General features: G+C 50.7%; 1 protein-coding gene across 3 annotated transcripts in view; it reads right to left on the bottom strand.

Moving 5' to 3' along the window:
* LOC140429063 (growth hormone receptor-like) overlaps positions 1 to 18,703 on the bottom strand; it is a 470,486-nt gene that overhangs the window by 23,105 nt on the left and 428,678 nt on the right. For all 3 annotated transcript variants that reach the window (XM_072515603.1, XM_072515601.1, XM_072515602.1), the window contains exon 12: positions 8,840 to 8,909. In XM_072515603.1, the coding sequence (XP_072371704.1) occupies positions 8,840 to 8,909 (70 nt within the window). The remainder of the gene's footprint in view (positions 1 to 8,839; positions 8,910 to 18,703) is intronic.

Consider the following 18,703-nt stretch of genomic DNA (forward strand, 5'->3'; position numbering starts at 1 on the left):
GTGTGTGTTTATACACACCCAGCGCTCGTCACCATGTGTTTATACACACCCAGCGCACGTCACCGCGAGTTTAAACACTCCCAGCGCACATCACCGCGTGTTTATACACTACCAGTGCGCATCACCGCGTGTGTTTATACACACCCAGCGCACGTCACCGCGTGTGTTTATACACACCCAGCGCACGTCACCGGGTGTATTTACACACACCCAGCGCACGTCACCGCGTGTTTATACACTCCCAGCGCACATCACCGCGTGTTTATACACTCCCAGCGCATGTCACCGCGTGTGTTTATACACACCCAGCGCACGTCACCGCGTGTGTTTATACACTCCCAGCGCTCGTCACCGCGTGTTTATACACTCCCAGCGCACGTCACCGCGTGTGTTTATACGCACCCAGCGCACGTCACCGCGTGTTTATACACTCCCAGCGCATGTCACCGCGTGTGTTTATACACACCCAGCGCACGTCACCGTGTGTGTTTATACACTCCCAGCGCACGTCCCCATGTGTGTTTATACACTCCCAGCGTGCGTCACCGCGTGTTTATACACTCCCAGCGCACGTCACCGCGTGTGTTTATACACTCCCAGCGCACGTCACCGCGTGTGTTCATACACTCCCAGCGCATGTCACCGCGTGTGTTTATACACACCCAGTGCGCATCACCACGTGTGTTTATACACACCCAGCGCACGTCACCGTGTGTTTATACACTCCCAGTGCGCATCACCACGTGTGTTTATACACACCCAGCGCACGTCACCGCATGTGTTTATACATCCCAGTGCGCATCACCACGTGTGTTTATACACTCCCAGTGCGCATCACCACGTGTGTTCATACACTCCCAGCGAACGTCACCGCGTGTTTATACACTCCCAGCGCACATCACCGTGTGTGTTTATATACTCCCAGTGCGCATCACCACGTGTGTTTATGCACTCCCAGTGCGCATCACCACGTGTGTTTATACACTCCCAGCGCACATCACCGTGTGTGTTTATACACTCCCAGTGCGCATCACCACGTGTGTTTATACACTCCCAGTGCGCATCACCACGTGTGTTTATACACACTCAGCGCATGTCACTGTGTGTTTATACACACCCAGCGCACGTCACCGCGTGTGTTAATACACACCCAGCGCACGTCACCGCGTGTGTTTATACACACCCAGCGCACGTCACCGCGTGTGTTTATACACTCCCAGCGCACATCAACGTGTGTGTTTATACACACCCAGCGCTCATCACCATGTGTTTATACACACCCAGCGCACGTCACCGCGAGTTTAAACACTCCCAGCGCACATCACCGCGTGTTTATACACTACCAGTGCGCATCACCGCGTGTGTTTATACACTCCCAGCGCACGTCACCGCGTGTGTTTATACACACCCAGCGCACGTCACCGGGTGTATTTACACACACCCAGCGCACGTCACCGCGTGTTTATACACTCCCAGCGCACATCACCGCCTGTGTTTATACACTCTCAGCGCACATCACCGTGTGTGTTCTACACACCCACCGCACGTCACCGTGTGTGTTTATTCACTCCCAGCGCACGGCACCGCGTGTGTTTATACACTCCCAGCGCTCGTCACCGTGTGTGTTTATACACTCCCAGCGCATGTCACCGCGTGTGTTTATACACACCCAGCGCATGTCACCGTGTGTGTTTATCCACTCCCAGCGCACGTCACCGTGTGTGTTTATACACTCCCAGTGCGCGTCACCGCATGTTTATACACTCCCAGCGCACGTCACCGCGTGTGTTTATACACTCCCAGCGCTCGTCACCGTGTGTGTTTATACACACCCAGCGCACGTCACCGTGTGTGTTTATACACTCCCAGCGCACGTCACCGTGTGTGTTTATACACTCCCAGCACACGTCACCGTGTGTGTTTATACACTCCCACCACACGTCACCGCGTGTTTATACACTCCCAGTGCGCGTCACCGTGTGTGTTTATACACACCCAGCGCACGTCACCGTGTATGTTTATATACTCCCAGCACACGTACTGCTTAACCACTTCCTTACCTTGCAGGTCAGCTGTTCGGGAGAGAGAGAGAGCCGGGACCTTGGAAACAGCGCGGGAGTTTGAAAAAGCGCGGGAGCTTCGAGGCAGAGGGGACAGTTTAAAAGGTTGCTGCCTGGGTGAGGTAAGTACTGATTAACCACTTCCTTACCTTGCAGGTCAGCTGTTAGTTTCGGGAGATCAGTTTCGGGAGCAGGCCTATTGGCTGACTGTAAATCAGGAAGGATACAAAGGGTGTGCCTGAAGTGCCTTTAGAAACAGAGTGCTGGAGGCAAACAGAGTGTATCTAAGTTTGGGTAAGGCTGAGTTCGGGTAAGAGGTGAGTGAAGGCTGTGTTTTATTTTTGGAGTTTGGTGTTTGGGGTTGAGTTTTCCCCCCCCCCCCCCCAAAAAAAAAAATTCCAATTAATTAGGTAAATTAATTAACTAGTTAAGGGAATTTGGTGCTCACCTTAAGGAGGTGCAGAGAAGCAGACCTGTGAGGGAGCCTCGGGAGCAATTACATCACAGCCAACAGGTAAGTGATTGGCTTGTGACTGGTAAGTGATTTCTCTCTCTTTGACTTTCTCTTAGCTGTGTAGTGTAGTTCAAATTTAACTTCAGGTTTAAGTCATGGCAGGAGAGCTCAGACCTGTGCCATGCTCCTCTTGTGAGATGTGGCAAGTCAGGGACCCTTCTGGTGTCCCTGACTCCTTCATCTGCAAGAAGTGTGTCCAACTGCAGCTCCTGTTAGACCGCTTGACGGCTCTGGAGCTGCGGATGGACTCACTTTGGAGCATCCGCGATGCTGAGGAAGTTGTGGATAGCACATTCAGTGAGTTGGTCACACCGCAGATTAAAATTACTGAGGCAGATAGGGAATGGGTGACCAACAGACAGAGGAAGAGCAGGAAGGCAGTGCAGGGATCCCCTGCGGTCATCTCCCTCCAAAACAGATTTACCGTTTTGGAAACTGTTGGGGGAGATGGCTCACCAGGGGAAGGTGGCAGCAGCCAGGTTCATGGCACCGTGGCTGGCTCTGCTGCACAGAAGGGCGGGAAAAAGAGTGGCAGAGCTATAGTGATAGGGGACTCAATTGTAAGGGGAATAGACAGGCGTTTCTGTGGACGCAAACGAGAATCCAGGTTGGTATGTTGCCTCCCTGGTGCAAGGGTCAAGGATGTCTCGGAGCGGCTGCAGGGCATTCTGGAGGGGGAGGGTGAACAGCCAGCTGTCGTGGTGCAGATAGGCACCAACGATATAGGTAAAAAACGGGATGAGGTCCTACAAGCTGAATTTAGGGAGTTAGGAGTTAAACTAAAAAGTAGGACCTCAAAGGTAGTAATCTCAGGATTGCTACCAGTGCCACGTGATAGTCAGAGTAGGAATGACAGGATAGCTAGGATGAATACGTGGCTTGAGAGATGGTGCAAGAGGGAGGGTTTCAAATTCCTGGGACATTGGGACCGGTTCTGGGGGAGGTGGGACCTGTACAAATCGGACGGTCTGCATCTGGGTGGGACCGGAACCAATGTTCTCGGGGGTGTGTTTGCTAGTGCAGTTGGGGAGGGTTTAAACTAATGTGGCAGGGGGATGGGAACCGATGTAGGAAGTCAGTGGGGACAGAAACAAAAGGCAGGAAGGGAGAGTGTGTAAAGCATGACCAGAGAAAGCAGGGCAGAGAGCAAGGAAGGTCTACATTAAACTGCATTTATTTCAATGCAAGGGGCCTGACGGGCAAAGCGGATGAACTCAGGGCATGGACGGGCACATGGGACTGGGATATTATAGCTATGACTGAAACATGGCTAAGGGAGGGGCAGGACTGGCAGCTCAATGTTCCGGGCTACAGATGCTATAGAAAGGATAGAACAGGAGGTAAGAGAGGAGGGGGAGTGGCGTTTTTGATTAGGGAGAACATCACGGCAGTACTTAGAGGGGATATATCCGAGGGTTCGCCCACTGAGTCTATATGGGTGGAACTGAAAAATAAGAAGGGAGAGATCACCTTGGTAGGACTGTACTACAGGCCCCCAAATAGTCAGCGGGAAATTGAGGAGCAAATATGTAAGGAGATTACAGATAGCTGCAAGAATAATAGGGTGGTAGTAGTAGGGGACTTTAACTTTCCCAACATTGACTGGGACAGCCATAGCATTAGGGGCTTGGATGGAGGGAAATTTGTTGAGTGTATTCAGGAGGAATTTCTCATTCAGTATGTGGATGGACCGACTAGAGAGGGGGCAAAACTTGACCTCGTCTTGGGAAATAAGGAAGGGCAAGTGACAGAAGTGCTAGTGAGGGATCACTTTGGGACAAGTGACCATAACTCCATTAGTTTTAAGATAGCTATGGAGAATGATAGGTCTGGCCCAAGAGTTAAAATTCTTAATTGAGGCAAGGCCAATTTTGACGGTATCAGACAGGAACTTGCAGAGGTAGATTGGGGGAGACTGTTGGCAGGCAAAGGGACGGCTGGTAAATGGGAGGCTTTTAAAAATGTGTTAACCAGGGTACAGAGTAAGCACATTCCCTTTAGAGTGAAGGGCAAGGCTGGTAGAAGTAGGGAACCCTGGATGACTCGAGATATTGAGACTCTGGTCAAAAAGAAGAAGGAGGCATATGACGTACATAAGCAACTGGGATCAAGTGGATCCCTTGAAGAGTATAGAGATTGTCGAAATAGAGTTAAGAGGGAAATCAGGAGGGCAAAAAGGGGACATGAAATTGCTTTGGCAAATAATGCAAGGGAGAATCCAAAGAGATTCTACAGATACATAAGGGGGAAAAGAGTAACTAGGGACAGAGTAGGGCCTCTTAAGGATCAACAAGGACATCTATGTGCAGAGCCACAAGAGTTGGGTGAGATCCTGAATGAATATTTCTCATCGGTATTCACGGTGGAGAAAGGCATGGATGTTAGGAAACTAAGGGAAATAAATAGTGATGTCTTGAGAAGTGTGCATATTACAGAGGAGGAGGTGCTGGAAGTCTTAAAGCGCATCAAGGTAGATAAATCCCCGGGACCTGATGAAATGTTCCCCAGGATGTTGTGGGAGGCTAGGGAGGAAATTGCGGGTCCCCTAACAGAGATATTTGAATCTTCGGCAGCCACAGGTGAGGTGCCTGAAGATTGGAGAGTGGCGAATGTTGTGCCCTTGTTTAAGAAGGGCAGCAGGGAAAAGCCTGGGAACTACAGACCGGTGAGCCTAATGTCTGTAGTAGGTAAGTTGCTAGAAGGTATTCTGAGAGACAGGATCTACACGCATTTAGAGAGGCAAGGACTGATTCGGGGCAGTCAGCATGGCTTTGCGCGTGGAAAACCATGTCTCACAAATTTGATTGAGTTTTTTGAGGGGGTGACCAAGAAGGTAGATGAGGGCAGTGCAGTAGACGTTGTCTACATGGACTTTAGCAAAGCCTTTGACAAGGTACCGCATGGTAGGTTGTTGCAGAAGGTTAAAGCTCACGGGATCCAGGGTGAGGTTGCCAATTGGATTCAAAATTGGCTGGACGACAGAAGGCAGAGGGTGGTTGTAGAGGGTTGTTTTTCAAACTGGAGGCCTGTGACCAGTGGTGTGCCTCAGGGATCGGTGCTGGGTCCACTGTTATTTGTGATTTATATTAATGATTTGGATGAGAATTTAGGAGGCATGGTTAGTAAGTTTGCAGATGACACCAAGATTGGTGGCACAGTGGATAGTGAAGAAGGTTATCTAGGATTGCAACGGGATCTTGATCAATTAGGCCAGTGGGCCGACGAATGGCAGATGGAGTTTAATTTCGATAAATGTGAGGTGATGCATTTTGGCAGATCGAATCAGGCCAGGACCTACTCAGTTAATGGTATGGCGTTGGGGAGAGTTATAGAACAAAGAGATCTAGGAGTACAGGTTCATAGCTCCTTGAAGGTGGAGTCGCAGGTGGACAGGGTGGTGAAGAAGGCATTCGGCATGCTTGGTTTCATTGGTCAGAACATTGAATACAGGAGTTGGGACGTCTTGTTGAAGTTGTACAAGACATTGGTACGGCCACACTTGGAATACTGTGTGCAGTTCTGGTCACCCTATTATAGAAAGGATATTATTAAACTAGAAAGAGTGCAGAAAAGATTTACTAGGATGTTGCCGGGACTTGATGGTTTGAGTTATAAGGAGAGGCTGGATAGACTGGGACTTTTTTCCCTGGAGCGTAGGAGGCTTAGGGGTGATCTTATAGAGGTCTATAAAATAATGAGGGGCATAGATAAGGTAGATAGTCAAAATCTTTTCCCAAAGGTAGGGGAGTCTAAAACTAGAGGGCATAGGTTTAAGGTGAGAGGGGAGAGATTCAGAAGGGCCCAGAGGGGCAATTTCTTCACTCAGAGGGTAGTGAGTGTCTGGAATGGGCTGCCAGAGGTAGTAGTAGAGGCGGGTACAATTGTGTCTTTTAAAAAACATTTAGATAGTTACACGGGTAAGATGGGTATAGAGGGTTATGGGCCAAGTGCGGGCAACTGGGACTAGCTTAATGGTAAAAACTGGGCGGCATGGGCTGTGTGGGCCGAAGGGCCTGTTTCCATGCTGTAAACTTCTATGATTCTACGTCACCAAGCCTATAAACACTCCCAGTGCGCATCACCATGCTTATGCACTCCCAGCGCACGTCACCGCGTGTGTTTATACACTCCCAGGGCACGTCACCATGTGTGTTTATACACACCCAGCGCACGCCACCGTGTTTATACACAGGCAGCGCACGTCACCGTGTGTGTTTATACACTCCCAGCACACGTCACCACGTGTTTATACACTCCCAGCACACATCGCTGTGTATGTTTGTACACACACAGCGCACGTCACCACGTGTATATACACCCCCAGCACATGTCACCGTGTATGTTTATACACTCCCAGCACACGTCACCAAGCCTATATACACACCCAGTGCGCATCACCATGCTTATGCGCTCCCAGCGCACATCACCACGTGTGTTTATACACTCACAGCGCACGTCACGTGTGTTTATACACTCCCAGCGCAAATCACCGCGTGTTTATACACTCCCAACGCACATCACCGTGTGTGTTTATACACTCCCAGCGCACGTCACCGCGTGTGTTTATACACTCCCAACGCACATCACCGTGTGTGTTTATACACTCCCAGCGCATGTCACCGTGTGCTTATACACTCCAAGCGCACATCACCGCATGTGTTTATACACTCCCAGCGCATGTCACTGCGTGTTTATACACTCCCAGCGCACGTCACCGCGTGTTTATACACTCCCAGCGCAGGTCACCGTGTGCTTATACACTCCCAGCACACATCACCGTGTGTGTTTATACACTCCCAGCGCACATCACCGCGTGTTTATACACTCCCAGCGCAGGTCACCGTGTGCTTATACACTCCCAGCACACATCACCGTGTGTGTTTACACACTCCCAGCGCACATCACCGCGTGTTTATACACTCCCAGTGCATGTCACCACGTGTTGATACACTCCCTGCGCACGTCACCGCATGTTTATTCACTCCCAGCGCACGTCACCACGTGTTTATACACTCCCAGCGCACATCACCACGATTTTATACACTCCCAGCGCACGTCACCACGTGTGTTTATACACTTCCAGCGCAAGTCACCACGTGTGTTTATACACTCCCAGTACACATCACCGCGTGTGTTTATACACTGCCAGCGCACGTCACCACGTGTGTTTATACACTCCCAGCGCACGTCACCGCGTGTGTTTATACACTCCCAGCGCAAGTCACCACGTGTGTTTATACACTCCCAGCGCACGTCACCACGTGTGTTTATACACTCCCAGCGCAAGTCACCACGTGTGTTTATACACTCCCAGCGCACGTCACCGCGTGTTTATACACTCCCAGCACACATCACCACGTGTGTTTATACACACCCAGCGCACATCACCGTGTGTTTATACACTCCCAGTGCATGTCACCGCGTGTTTATACACTCCCTGCGCACGTCACCGCATGTTTATTCACTCCCAGCGCACGTCACCACGTGTTTATACACTCCCAGCGCATGTCACCACGTGTTTATACACTCCCAGCGCACATCACAGCGATTTTATACACTCCCAGCGCATGTCACCACGTGTGTTTATACACTCCCAGCGCACGTCACCACGTGTGTTTATACACTCCCAGCGCACATCACCGCGATTTTATACACTCCCAGCGCACGTTACCAAGTGTGTTTATACACTCCCAGCGCATGTCACCGCGTGTGTTTATACACTCGCAGCGCACGTCACCACGTGTGTTTATACACTCCCAGTGCACGTCACCACGTGTGTTTATACACTCGCAGCGCACGTCACCACGTGTGTTTATACACTCGCAGCGCACGTCACCATGTGTGTTTATACACTCGCAGCGCACGTCACCACGTGTGTTTATACACTCCCAGCGCACATCACCGCGTGTGTTTTTCACACCCAGTGTACGTCACCACGTTTGTTTATACACTCCCAGCGCACATCACCACGTGTGTTTATACACACCCAGCGCACGTCACCACGTGTGTTTATACACTCCCAGCGCACATCACCACGTGTGTTTATACACTCCCAGAGCACATCACCGCGTGTGTTTATACACACCCAGCGCACGTCACCACGTGTGTTTATACACTCCCAGAGCACGTCACCACGTGTGTTTATACACTCCCAGAGCACGTCACCACGTGTGTTTATACACTCAGCTGCATGTTCCTGAATATTTCTGGTTCCTTCTCTCTGCTTTTACTGAGAAATTATTTTGTTCTCAAAGACTCAGATTACCTTCAGAAGATCGGGGTCAATTCCATTGATTTTGGGCACTGGAACAGGAGGCAGAAAGAACAACTTCAATCTGAAAGGAAATATATTTCAGGACATCAATTCCATGTGTAACATACATCTCAGGGTTAATTTTCCCCTTTCTCTGTTTAATACCACAGAACCGTAACTGTGCCGGAAGCCACACAGCCCATCGTGCCTTTCAATAGCAGGGAAAGTGGGATCCTTCATTCAGGATTTTACCAGAGCCTCTGTTTGGCCGCTGTGAGGTTACATGGGATTCCGCCATTGGAGGAGTTGTCGCTGCTACCATACCATGGTTGTAATTGAGAACTCACTGTTTGGTTATTCACAGCACCAAGTGTGTGTCAGCCTGGCCAGAGGAACAGCAGCATGCCACACCTTAATGGGACACTCACTGTTAAAGGGAAGCACAGTGTAACAGAGAGACAAGTGACAAGGGCCCCAACACTGAGCTGGGGAAGGCACAAGTATAACGGAGGCAACGGAATGCTCACAATGGAGTGATAGGCAACTTTGGCTGTGCCAGATCAATGAAACCAGAGCACCCGGAGGAAACCCATGCAGACACGGGGAGAAAGTGCTTCGGTTTCGTCCCACAGTCCAAAGATGTGCCGGTTACGTGGCTTGGCCATGATAAATTGCCTCTTAGTGTCCAAAGGTTAGGTGGGGCTACAGAGATAGGGCAGGGGTGCGGGCCTAGGCAGGGTGCTCTTTCAGAGGGTCCGACAGAGCCCAAATGGTCTCCTTCTGCACTGTAGGAAGTCGGTGATTCTGCGACTGAATAACCAACTAAAGTGAAGCTGTCCAAACAACTACTGGATAAAGACAATATCAAGACAAGCAAACAAGGGGAACAAGGAAATGGCAGAGGAGTTAAAACAGATATTTTGCATCAATATCTATGGTGAAAGATACTTTGAACATCCCATTAATAGTAAAGAATATGGTGGTGGAATTAAATACCATCACCATCACTAAAGAAACAATATTAGACAAACTCATGGGACTAAAGGCAGACAAGTCCCCTGGCCCTGATAACGTCTACTCTCGGATCCTGAAAGAAGTAACTACAGAGATAGTGGATGCATTGGCTGTAATTTTCCAAATTCCTTGCATTCTGGAGAAGTCCCGGAGGATTGGAAAACTGCCAATGAGACACCCCTATTCAAGAATGGAGGGAGGCAGAAAGCGGGTAACTATAGGCCGATTAGCCTAACACCTGTTGTTGGGAAAATGTTGGAATCAATTTTTAAGGAAGTAATAGCAGCATATTTGGAAAATCATCATCGAATTGAGTAGATTGCGGAAGATACTAAGATTGCAGGAGTTGCGGATAGTGATGAAGATTGTCAGAGAATACAGCAGGATAGAGATAGGCTGCGGAGAAATGGCAGATGGAATTTAACCCGGACAAATGCGAGGTGATGCATTTTGGTAGATCCAATTCAGGTGGGAGCTATAAAATAAATGGCAGAACCATCAGGAGCAGAGAGACACAGAGAGATCTGGGCGTGCAGGTCCACAGATCCTTCAAAGTGGCAGCACAGGTGGAAATGGTGGTAAAGAAAGCATACGGCCTGCTTGCCTTCATAGGACGGGGTGTCGAGTATAAAAGCTCGAAAATTATGTTACAGTTATATAGAACGTTGGTTGGGCCACATTTGGAATACTGGGTCCAATTCTGGTCACCGCACTACCAGAAGGACGTGGAGGCTTTGGAGAGAGTACAGAAAAGGTTTACCAGGATGTTGCCTGGTATGGAGGGTATTAGCTATGAGGGGAGATTGAATAAACTGGGATTGTTCTCCCTAGAGAGACGGAGGCTGAGGGGGGACCTGATAGAAGTTTATAAAATTATGAGGGGTACAGATAGGGTGAACAGTTGGAGGCTTTTTCCCAGGGTGGAAATGACAATTACAAGGGGGCACAGGTTCAAGGTGAGGGGGGAAAGGTTCAGTGGAGATGTGCGGGGGAAGGTTTTTATACAGAGGGTGGTGGTGGCCTGGAATGCACGGCCCAGTGAGGTGGTTGAGGCAGACACGTTAGCGACCTTTAAGACTTATCTGGATAGGCTCATGAACAGACGGGGTATAGAAGGATACGGGCGGTTGGTTTAGATAGGACACGTGATCGGCGCAGGCTTGGAGGGCCGAAGGGCCTGTTCCTGTGCTGTATTGTTCTTTGTTCTAGAGTCAGCAGGACTTCATGGAAGGAAAATTATGCCTGATTAATTTATTGGGGTTTTTTGAGGAAGTCTCTACCAGAGTGGCTGGAGGGGAATCCGTCAATGTGATGTATTTGTACTTCTAGAAAGTGTTCAACAAGGTACCTCACAAAAGTCACAAGAGCCCATGGTGATGGAGGTAGTATATTGGCATCAATAGGGAATTGGCTAATCGGCAGGAAGCAGCGAGTGGGGATAAGGGGTTATTTTTCAGGTTGGTGAGCTGGAACCGATGGCGTTCCACAGGGATCAGTGCTGGGACCACAAATGTTTACAATATAGATGAATGACTTGGAGGGATGAAGCAAATGTACTGAAGCCAAATTTGCAGATGACACACAAATAGATGGAAAGGCAAATTGTGAGAGTGATATAAATAGTTTACAAAGAGATATTGACAGATTAAGTAAGTGAGCAAAAAGTTGACAAATGGAGTATTGGGCGAAATTCTCCCGAAACGGCACGATGTCCGCCGACTGGCGCCCATAACGGCGCCAATCAGACGGGCATCGCGCCGCCCCAAAGGTGCGGAATGCTCCGCATCTTTGGGGGCCGAGCCCCAACATTGAGGGGCTAGGCCGACGCTGGAGGAATTTCCGCCCCGCCAGCTGGCGGAAACAGCCTTTGGCGGAAATGACATCCCCGGGCGGCGCATGCGCGGGAGCGTCAGCGGCCGCTGACAGTTTCCCACGCATGCGCAGTGGAGGGAGTCTCTTCCGCCTCCGCCATGGTGGAGACCGTGGCGGAGGCGGAAGGGAAAGAGTGCCCCCACGGCACAGGCCCGCCCGCAGTTCGGTGGGCCCCGATCGCGGGCCAGGGCACCGTGGGGGCACCCCCCCGGGGCCAGATCGCCCCGCGCCCCCCCCCCAGGACCCCGGAGCCCGCCCGCGCCGCCTTGTCCCGCCGTTCAAAAGGTGGTTTAATCCACGCCGGCGGGACAGGCAATTTATCGGCGGGACTTCGGCCCATTCGGGCCGGAAAATCGAGCGGGGGGGCCCGCCAACCGGCGCGGCCCGATTCCCGCCCCCGCCGAATATCCGGTGCGGGAGACTTCGACAACCGGCGGGGGCGGGATTCACGGCAGCCCCCGGCGATTCTCCGACCCGGCGGGGGGTCGGAGAATGACGCCCATAATGTGGGAAAACGTGAAGTTGTACATTTTGGAAGGGGAGAACAAAAAAACAGCTGAGTCCACAAAAGATGAGCCATGATCTCATTGAATGGTGGAGCAGGCTCGAGGGGCCAGATGGCCGACTCCTGCTCCTAGTTCTTATGTTCTTATTAACAGAGCATTATTTAAATAGGGAAAAACTGCACAAAGCTACAACACAAAGGGGCAGCAGGTAATCAGGAAGGGAAGAACCAGTGGACGTGATTTATTTAGATTCCCAGAAGGCCTTTGACAAGGTGCCGCATAGGAGACTGTTAAATAAGTTAAGAGCCCATGGTGTTCAGGGTAAGATCCTGGCATGGATAGAGGATTGGCTGACTGGCAGAAGGCAGAGAGTGGGGATAAAGGGGTCTTTTTCAGGATGGCAGCCGGGGACTAGTGGTGTGCCTCAGGGGTCTGTGCTGGGACCACAACTTTTCACAATATACATTAATGATCTGGAAGAAGGTACTGAAGGCCCTGTTGCTAAGTTTGCGGATGATGCAAAGATCTGCAGAGGGACAGGTAGTATTGAGGAAGCAGGTGGGCTGCAGAAGGACTTGGACAAGCTAGGAGAGTGGGCAATGAAGTGGCAGATGGAATACAATGTGGAAAAGTGTGAGGTTATGCACTTTGGAAAGAGGAATGGAGGCATAGACTATTTTCTAAATGGGGAAATGCTTCGGAAATCAGAAGCACAAAGGGACTTGGGAGTCCTTGTTCACGATTCTCTGAAGGTTAACGTGCAGGTTCAGTCGGCAGTTAGGAAGGCAAATGCAATGTTAGCATTCATATCGAGAGGGCTAGAATACAAGACCAGGGATGTACTTCTAAGGCTATATAAGGCTCTGGTCAGATCCCATTTGGAGTATTGTGAGCAGTTTTGGGCCCCGTATCTAAGGAAGGATGTGCTGACCTTGGAAAGGGTCCAGAGGAGGTTCACAAGAATGATCCCTGGAATGAAGAGCTTGTCGTATGAGGAACGGTTGAGGACTCTGGGTCTGTACTCGTTGGAGTTTAGAAGGATGAGGGGGGATCTTATTGAAACTTACAGGATACCGCGAGGCCTGGATAGAGTGGACGTGGAGAGGATGTTTCCACTTGTAGGAAAAACTAGAAGCAGAGGACACAATCTCAGACTAAAGGGACGATCCTTTAAAACAGAGATGAGGAGGAATTTCTTCAGCCAGAGGGTGGTGAATCTGTGGAACTCTTTGCCGCAGAAGGCTGTGGAGGCCAAATCACTGAGTGTCTTTAAGACAGAGATAGATAGGTTCCTGATTAATAAGGGGATCAGGGGTTATGGGGAGAAGGCAGGAGAATGGGGATGAGAAAATATCAGCCATGATTGAATGGAGGAGCAGACTCGATGGGCCGAATGGCCTAATTCTGCTCCTATGTCTTATGGTCTAAGGGGAATGGAATGCTGGTCCTAATTTCAAGAGGGTTGGGGTAGAAGCTGCAGCTGTACAAGGTACTGGTGAGACCACATCTGGAACACTGGGAACAGTTTTGGTCTCCTTAATTAAGGAAATATATTATTCCATTGGAGGGGGTTCAGAGAAGGTTCACTAGGATGATCCCCGGTGTGGGGGGATTGTTTTATGGGCAAAGGTTAAACAGGTTGGGATTCCACTCATAGGAATTGAGAAGAATGAGAGGTGATCTCACTGAAACATTTCAGATTCTCAGTGCCTTGACAGGGTAAATGCTTAGAGGATGTTTCCCATCATGGGAGAGTCTCGGACCAGAGGACAGAGTCTCAGAGTAAAGAGGAGCCAGTTTCAGACTGAGAAGGGGAGGAATTTCTTCTTTCAGATGGTTGTGAGTCTTTGGAATTCCTTACCACAGAGAGCTGTGCGTCAGAGTCCTTGAGCGGGATTCTCCCCTACCCGGCGGGATGGGCGGTCCCGGCGCCGAGGAGCGGCGTGAACCACTCCGGTGTTGGGCCGCCCGGAAGGTGCAGAATGCTCCGCACCTTCAGGGGCTAGGCCGGCGTAGAAGGGCCTCCGCTGGCCGGCACGAGTTGGCCCATGCGCGGGAGCGTCAGCGTGTTTTGGCATCATCCCAGCGCATGCACAGGGGGGGTTTTCTCCGCGCCGGCCATCGCGGACCGTTACAGTGCGGAGGAATAGAGTGCCCCCACGGCACAGGCTCGCCCGCGGATCGGTGGGCCCCGATCATGGGCCAGGCAACCATGTGGCACCCTCCGGGGCCAGATCCCCCCGCACCCCCCTGAGGACCCCGGAGGCCGCCCGCAGAGAGCCAGGTCCCGCCGGTAAGTACCAGGTCGAATTTACGCCGGTGGGACCGGCCAAAAACGGGCGACCACTCGGCCCATCGCGGGCTGGAGATTCGCCCGGGTGGGGGGGGCGCTGCCAGCGGCCGCCGACCGTCCCGCACGATTCCCGCCCCCGCCAAAACCCCGGCGCCGGAGAATTCGGCAGCTGGCGGGGGCGGGATTCACGTCGCCCCCCCCCCTCCCCCCCCCCCCCCCCCCCCGACGATTCTCCGGCCCGGCGGGGCTCGGAGAATCCCGCCCCTTGTGTATATTTAAAGCGCAGATAGATTCCTGATCAGTGAGGGAATCAAGGGTCTCGGAGAGAGGACAGGAACGTGGACGTGAGGAATGTCATGTCAGCCACCGTCCTATTTAATGGTGGAGCATGCTCAAGGGGCCGAATGGCCGAATCATAGAATTTACAGTGCAGAAGGAGGCCATTCGGCCCATCGAGGCTTGGAAAGAGCACCCTTCCCAACCGCACACGTCCACCCTATCCCCATAACCCAGTAACCCCACCCAACACTAAGGACAGTTTTGGTCACTAAGGGCAATTTAGCACGGCCAATCCACCTAACCAGCACATCTTTGGACTGTGGGAGGAAACCGGAGCACCCGGAGGAAACCCACGCACACACGGGGAGAACGCGCAGACTCAGCACAGACAGTGACCCAAGCCGGGAATCGAACCTGGGGCCCAGGAGCTGTGAAGCAACTGTGCTAACCACTGTGCTACCATACTGCCCCACGTTCCTATTCCTACTCCTGTTCCTATTTCTTATGGTCTAAGATATAATTTGATTGTGAGTCTGTGCTATTAGTTAATCTGAGGCAGGGCAGCAGTTGAGGTGAATGTGGGTAAAATCAAACAGGGTTCCTGGTGCTGGTCAGGTATGGACATTCCGTGTGATAAACAGGAACTGAGCAGGTGATTCAGTCTTCCAGCCTGCTCTGCCATTCAGTGGGATCGTGGCTGATGTTCAACCTCAACCTCAAGGGCAGCTCGGTGGCGCAGTGGTTAGCACTGCGGCCTCACTGAGGTCCCAGGTTCGATCCCGGCTCTGGGTCACTGTCCGTGTGGAGTTTGCACATTCTCCCCGTGCCTGCGTGGGTTTCGCCCCCACAGCCCAGACATGCGCAGGGTAGGTGGATTGGCCGCGCTAAATTGCCCCTTAATTGGAAAATATGAATTGGGTATTCTAAATTTAAAATAAAATTATCATCATTGTTTCATTTTTGAGGGCAGCACGGTAGCATTGTGGATAGCACAATTGCTTCACAGCTCCAGGGTCCCAGGTTCGATTCTGGCTTGGGTCACTGTCTGTGCGGAGTCTGCACATCCTCCCCGTGTCTGCGTGGGTTTCCTCCGGGTGCTCCGGTTTCCTCCCACAGTCCAAAGATGTGCAGGTTAGGTGGATTGGCCATGATAAATTGCCCTTCGTGTCCAAATTGCCCTTAGTGTTGGGTGGGGTTACTGGGTTATGGGGATAGGGTGGAGGTGTTGACCTTGGGTAGGGTGCTCTTTCCAAGAGCCAGTGCAGACTCGATGGGCCGAATGGCCTCCTTCTGCACTGTAAATTCTATGAAACTCCACCTTCGTTAACATTCTGATATTCTTAGGCGCATATAAATTCAGCTGCTACTGTTAATTACACATCAATATCCACGATAATCCTCCCTGGCTACATGCGTGATGCTGGAGGACTGCAAACATTGCACTATACTTCACATATAGCCAAGTAATTACAGGGTTGTCAGCCTACATTTAATGGTGAGCAAATTATTGGAAAAACTCTGGATTTCCAGCTGGTCGGGTTGACTCGGGATGTTGAAAGCGGTGAGCGAGTTTAGATTCTAGACCCATTGCTGGGCTGCGTGATTTTTAGAGTGCGGGCTGCTCTCACTCTCTGATCTCTACTGTCAATTTCACTATGTTTAATTATACAATATTTAAGATGTTTCAAATGCTTGACATTTCTGTTATTGCTACTTTAAAGGGCTTGGATGATTGACACTTTCATTGGGCTGCAGCACCCTTTAAGGGGGCGGACTGCTTTCTATCAAAAGCCCATTCCCGGCATTCCCAACCTGGCCATCTCTGTTGTGGAAATATAGACATGTCCGACTCCTCTCCAATTTTCATGGAGCTGGGACAGATTTTTGAGAGTTGTGGTTCACAACCTTCAGAGGAGTCGTGAGCCACAGTTTGACAAGGGACCTCCTCATGCCGTATATGCCAAACTCTGGCACTTCCCTGAATATTGATCCATTGTACACTCTATAGAACCAATTAAGGCTATGGTGACAATGGAAGGTATAAAATTAGCTTTTATAAAAGTCATTCATTTCTTTCCACTGTATTAAAAAACATTACTATAGCCAAATAAAAGTGTCAATCATCCAAACCCTTTAGAGTATCAATAACAGAAATGTCAAACACTTGAAAACTCTTAACCTTGTATAATTAAACATAGTGAAATTGACAGAAGAGATGAGAGAGTGAGAGCTGTCAATCAAGCAATGTTTTTCCTCGAGCTCAGGTGTTTCATCAGAATAAAGCCTCATTATGTATTCTTGGACGACCGCCCAGAAATCCTGTTTTTAATCTTTTTTAAAATTCTTTATTAGTATCACCAGTAGGCTTACATTAACACTGCAATGGAGTTACTGTGAAAAGCCCCGAGTCGCCACATTCCGGCGCCTGTTCGGGTACACAGAGGGAGAATTCAGAATGTCCACATTACCCACCAGCACGCCTTTTCTGGGACATGTGGGAGGAAACCGGAGCACCCGGAGGAAACCCACGCAGACACGGCATTTTTGGCATGTCCACATTAACCCTTACCAACTTTTACAGATGCACCATAGAAAGCATCCTATCGGGCTGCATCACAGCCTGGTATGGCAACTGCTCGGCCCAGGACCGCAAGAAACTTCAGAGAGTCGTGAACACCGCCCAGTCCATCACACGAACCTGCCTCCCATCCATTGACTCCATCTACACCTCCCGCTGCCTGGGGAAAGCGGGCAGCATAATCAAAGACCCCTCCCACCCGGCTTACTCACTCTTCCAACTTCTTCCATCGGGCAGGAGATACAGAAGTCTGAGAACACGCACGAACAGACTCAAAAACAGCTTCTTCCCCACTGTCACCAGACTCCTAAATGACCCTCTTATGGACTGATTTCATTAACACTACACCCTGTATGCTTCACCCGATGCCGGTGTTATGTAGTTACATTGTATATGTTGTGTTGCCCTATTATGTATTTTCTTTTATTCCCTTTTCTTCCCATGTACTTAATGATCTGTTGAGCTGCTCGCAGAAAAATACTTTTCACTGTACCTCGGTACATGTGACAATAAACAAATCCAATCCAATCCGATCTCTTGCTATAATGGGGAGTTCTGGTGAGTGAAGCTCGCCATTGATAGAAATGGGGGTAAGTGCGGTTTCGGCCACGTGTTCCCCATTCAGACCTCTTATTCAACACGAGTCGCGTTGAATAGTCAAGTGTTTCTCGACACTGCGCGTGCTGTGAAACACACGTCTAAACGCGATCACCGGGGACTTTGTTCTCTTTTGCAAAGATTGGGCCCGGTATGTTTATAGCACATAGATTTTTTTTTTTAATTTAGAATACCCAATTCATTTTTTCCAATTAAGGGGCAATTTAGCGTGTTCAATCCACCTACCCTGCACATCTTTGGGTTGTGGGGGGTGAGACCCACGCAGACACGGGGAGAATGTGCAAACTCCACACGGACAGTGACCCAGAGCCGGGATCGAACCTGGGACCTCGGCGCCGTGAGGTAGCGGTGCTAACCACTACGCCACCCTGCTGCCCTTCATAGCACACAGCTGATGGGCCAAAAGATCTCTTTCGTTCCCGCAGGATTCTATGGTCGAGATCCACCAGCCGGCCTGCTCTCCCTCGAGCGCGGTGCGGCCGGTGAATGTCGGGAGATCCCTCTCCCGGACTTCCCGCCAAGTCCCGCGAGGCATCAGAGTCCGAATCCCACCCAGAAGGGGTGGGACCACACGGCGCGTACTGAACCGGTTTTAAACCGGCTTCGTGAACTTACTCTGCATCCACTGGCGTCCCTCGAGTCTCTGGCTGCAGCCGGGCGCCAATCAGTGGTGGTCCACACAAACGTGGAGCAGGTGGAACGGCACTCGGGGGTCT

This window comes from Scyliorhinus torazame, chromosome 9 (genome assembly GCF_047496885.1).
Source record: "Scyliorhinus torazame isolate Kashiwa2021f chromosome 9, sScyTor2.1, whole genome shotgun sequence".
NCBI classification, from domain to species: Eukaryota; Metazoa; Chordata; class Chondrichthyes; order Carcharhiniformes; family Scyliorhinidae; genus Scyliorhinus; species Scyliorhinus torazame.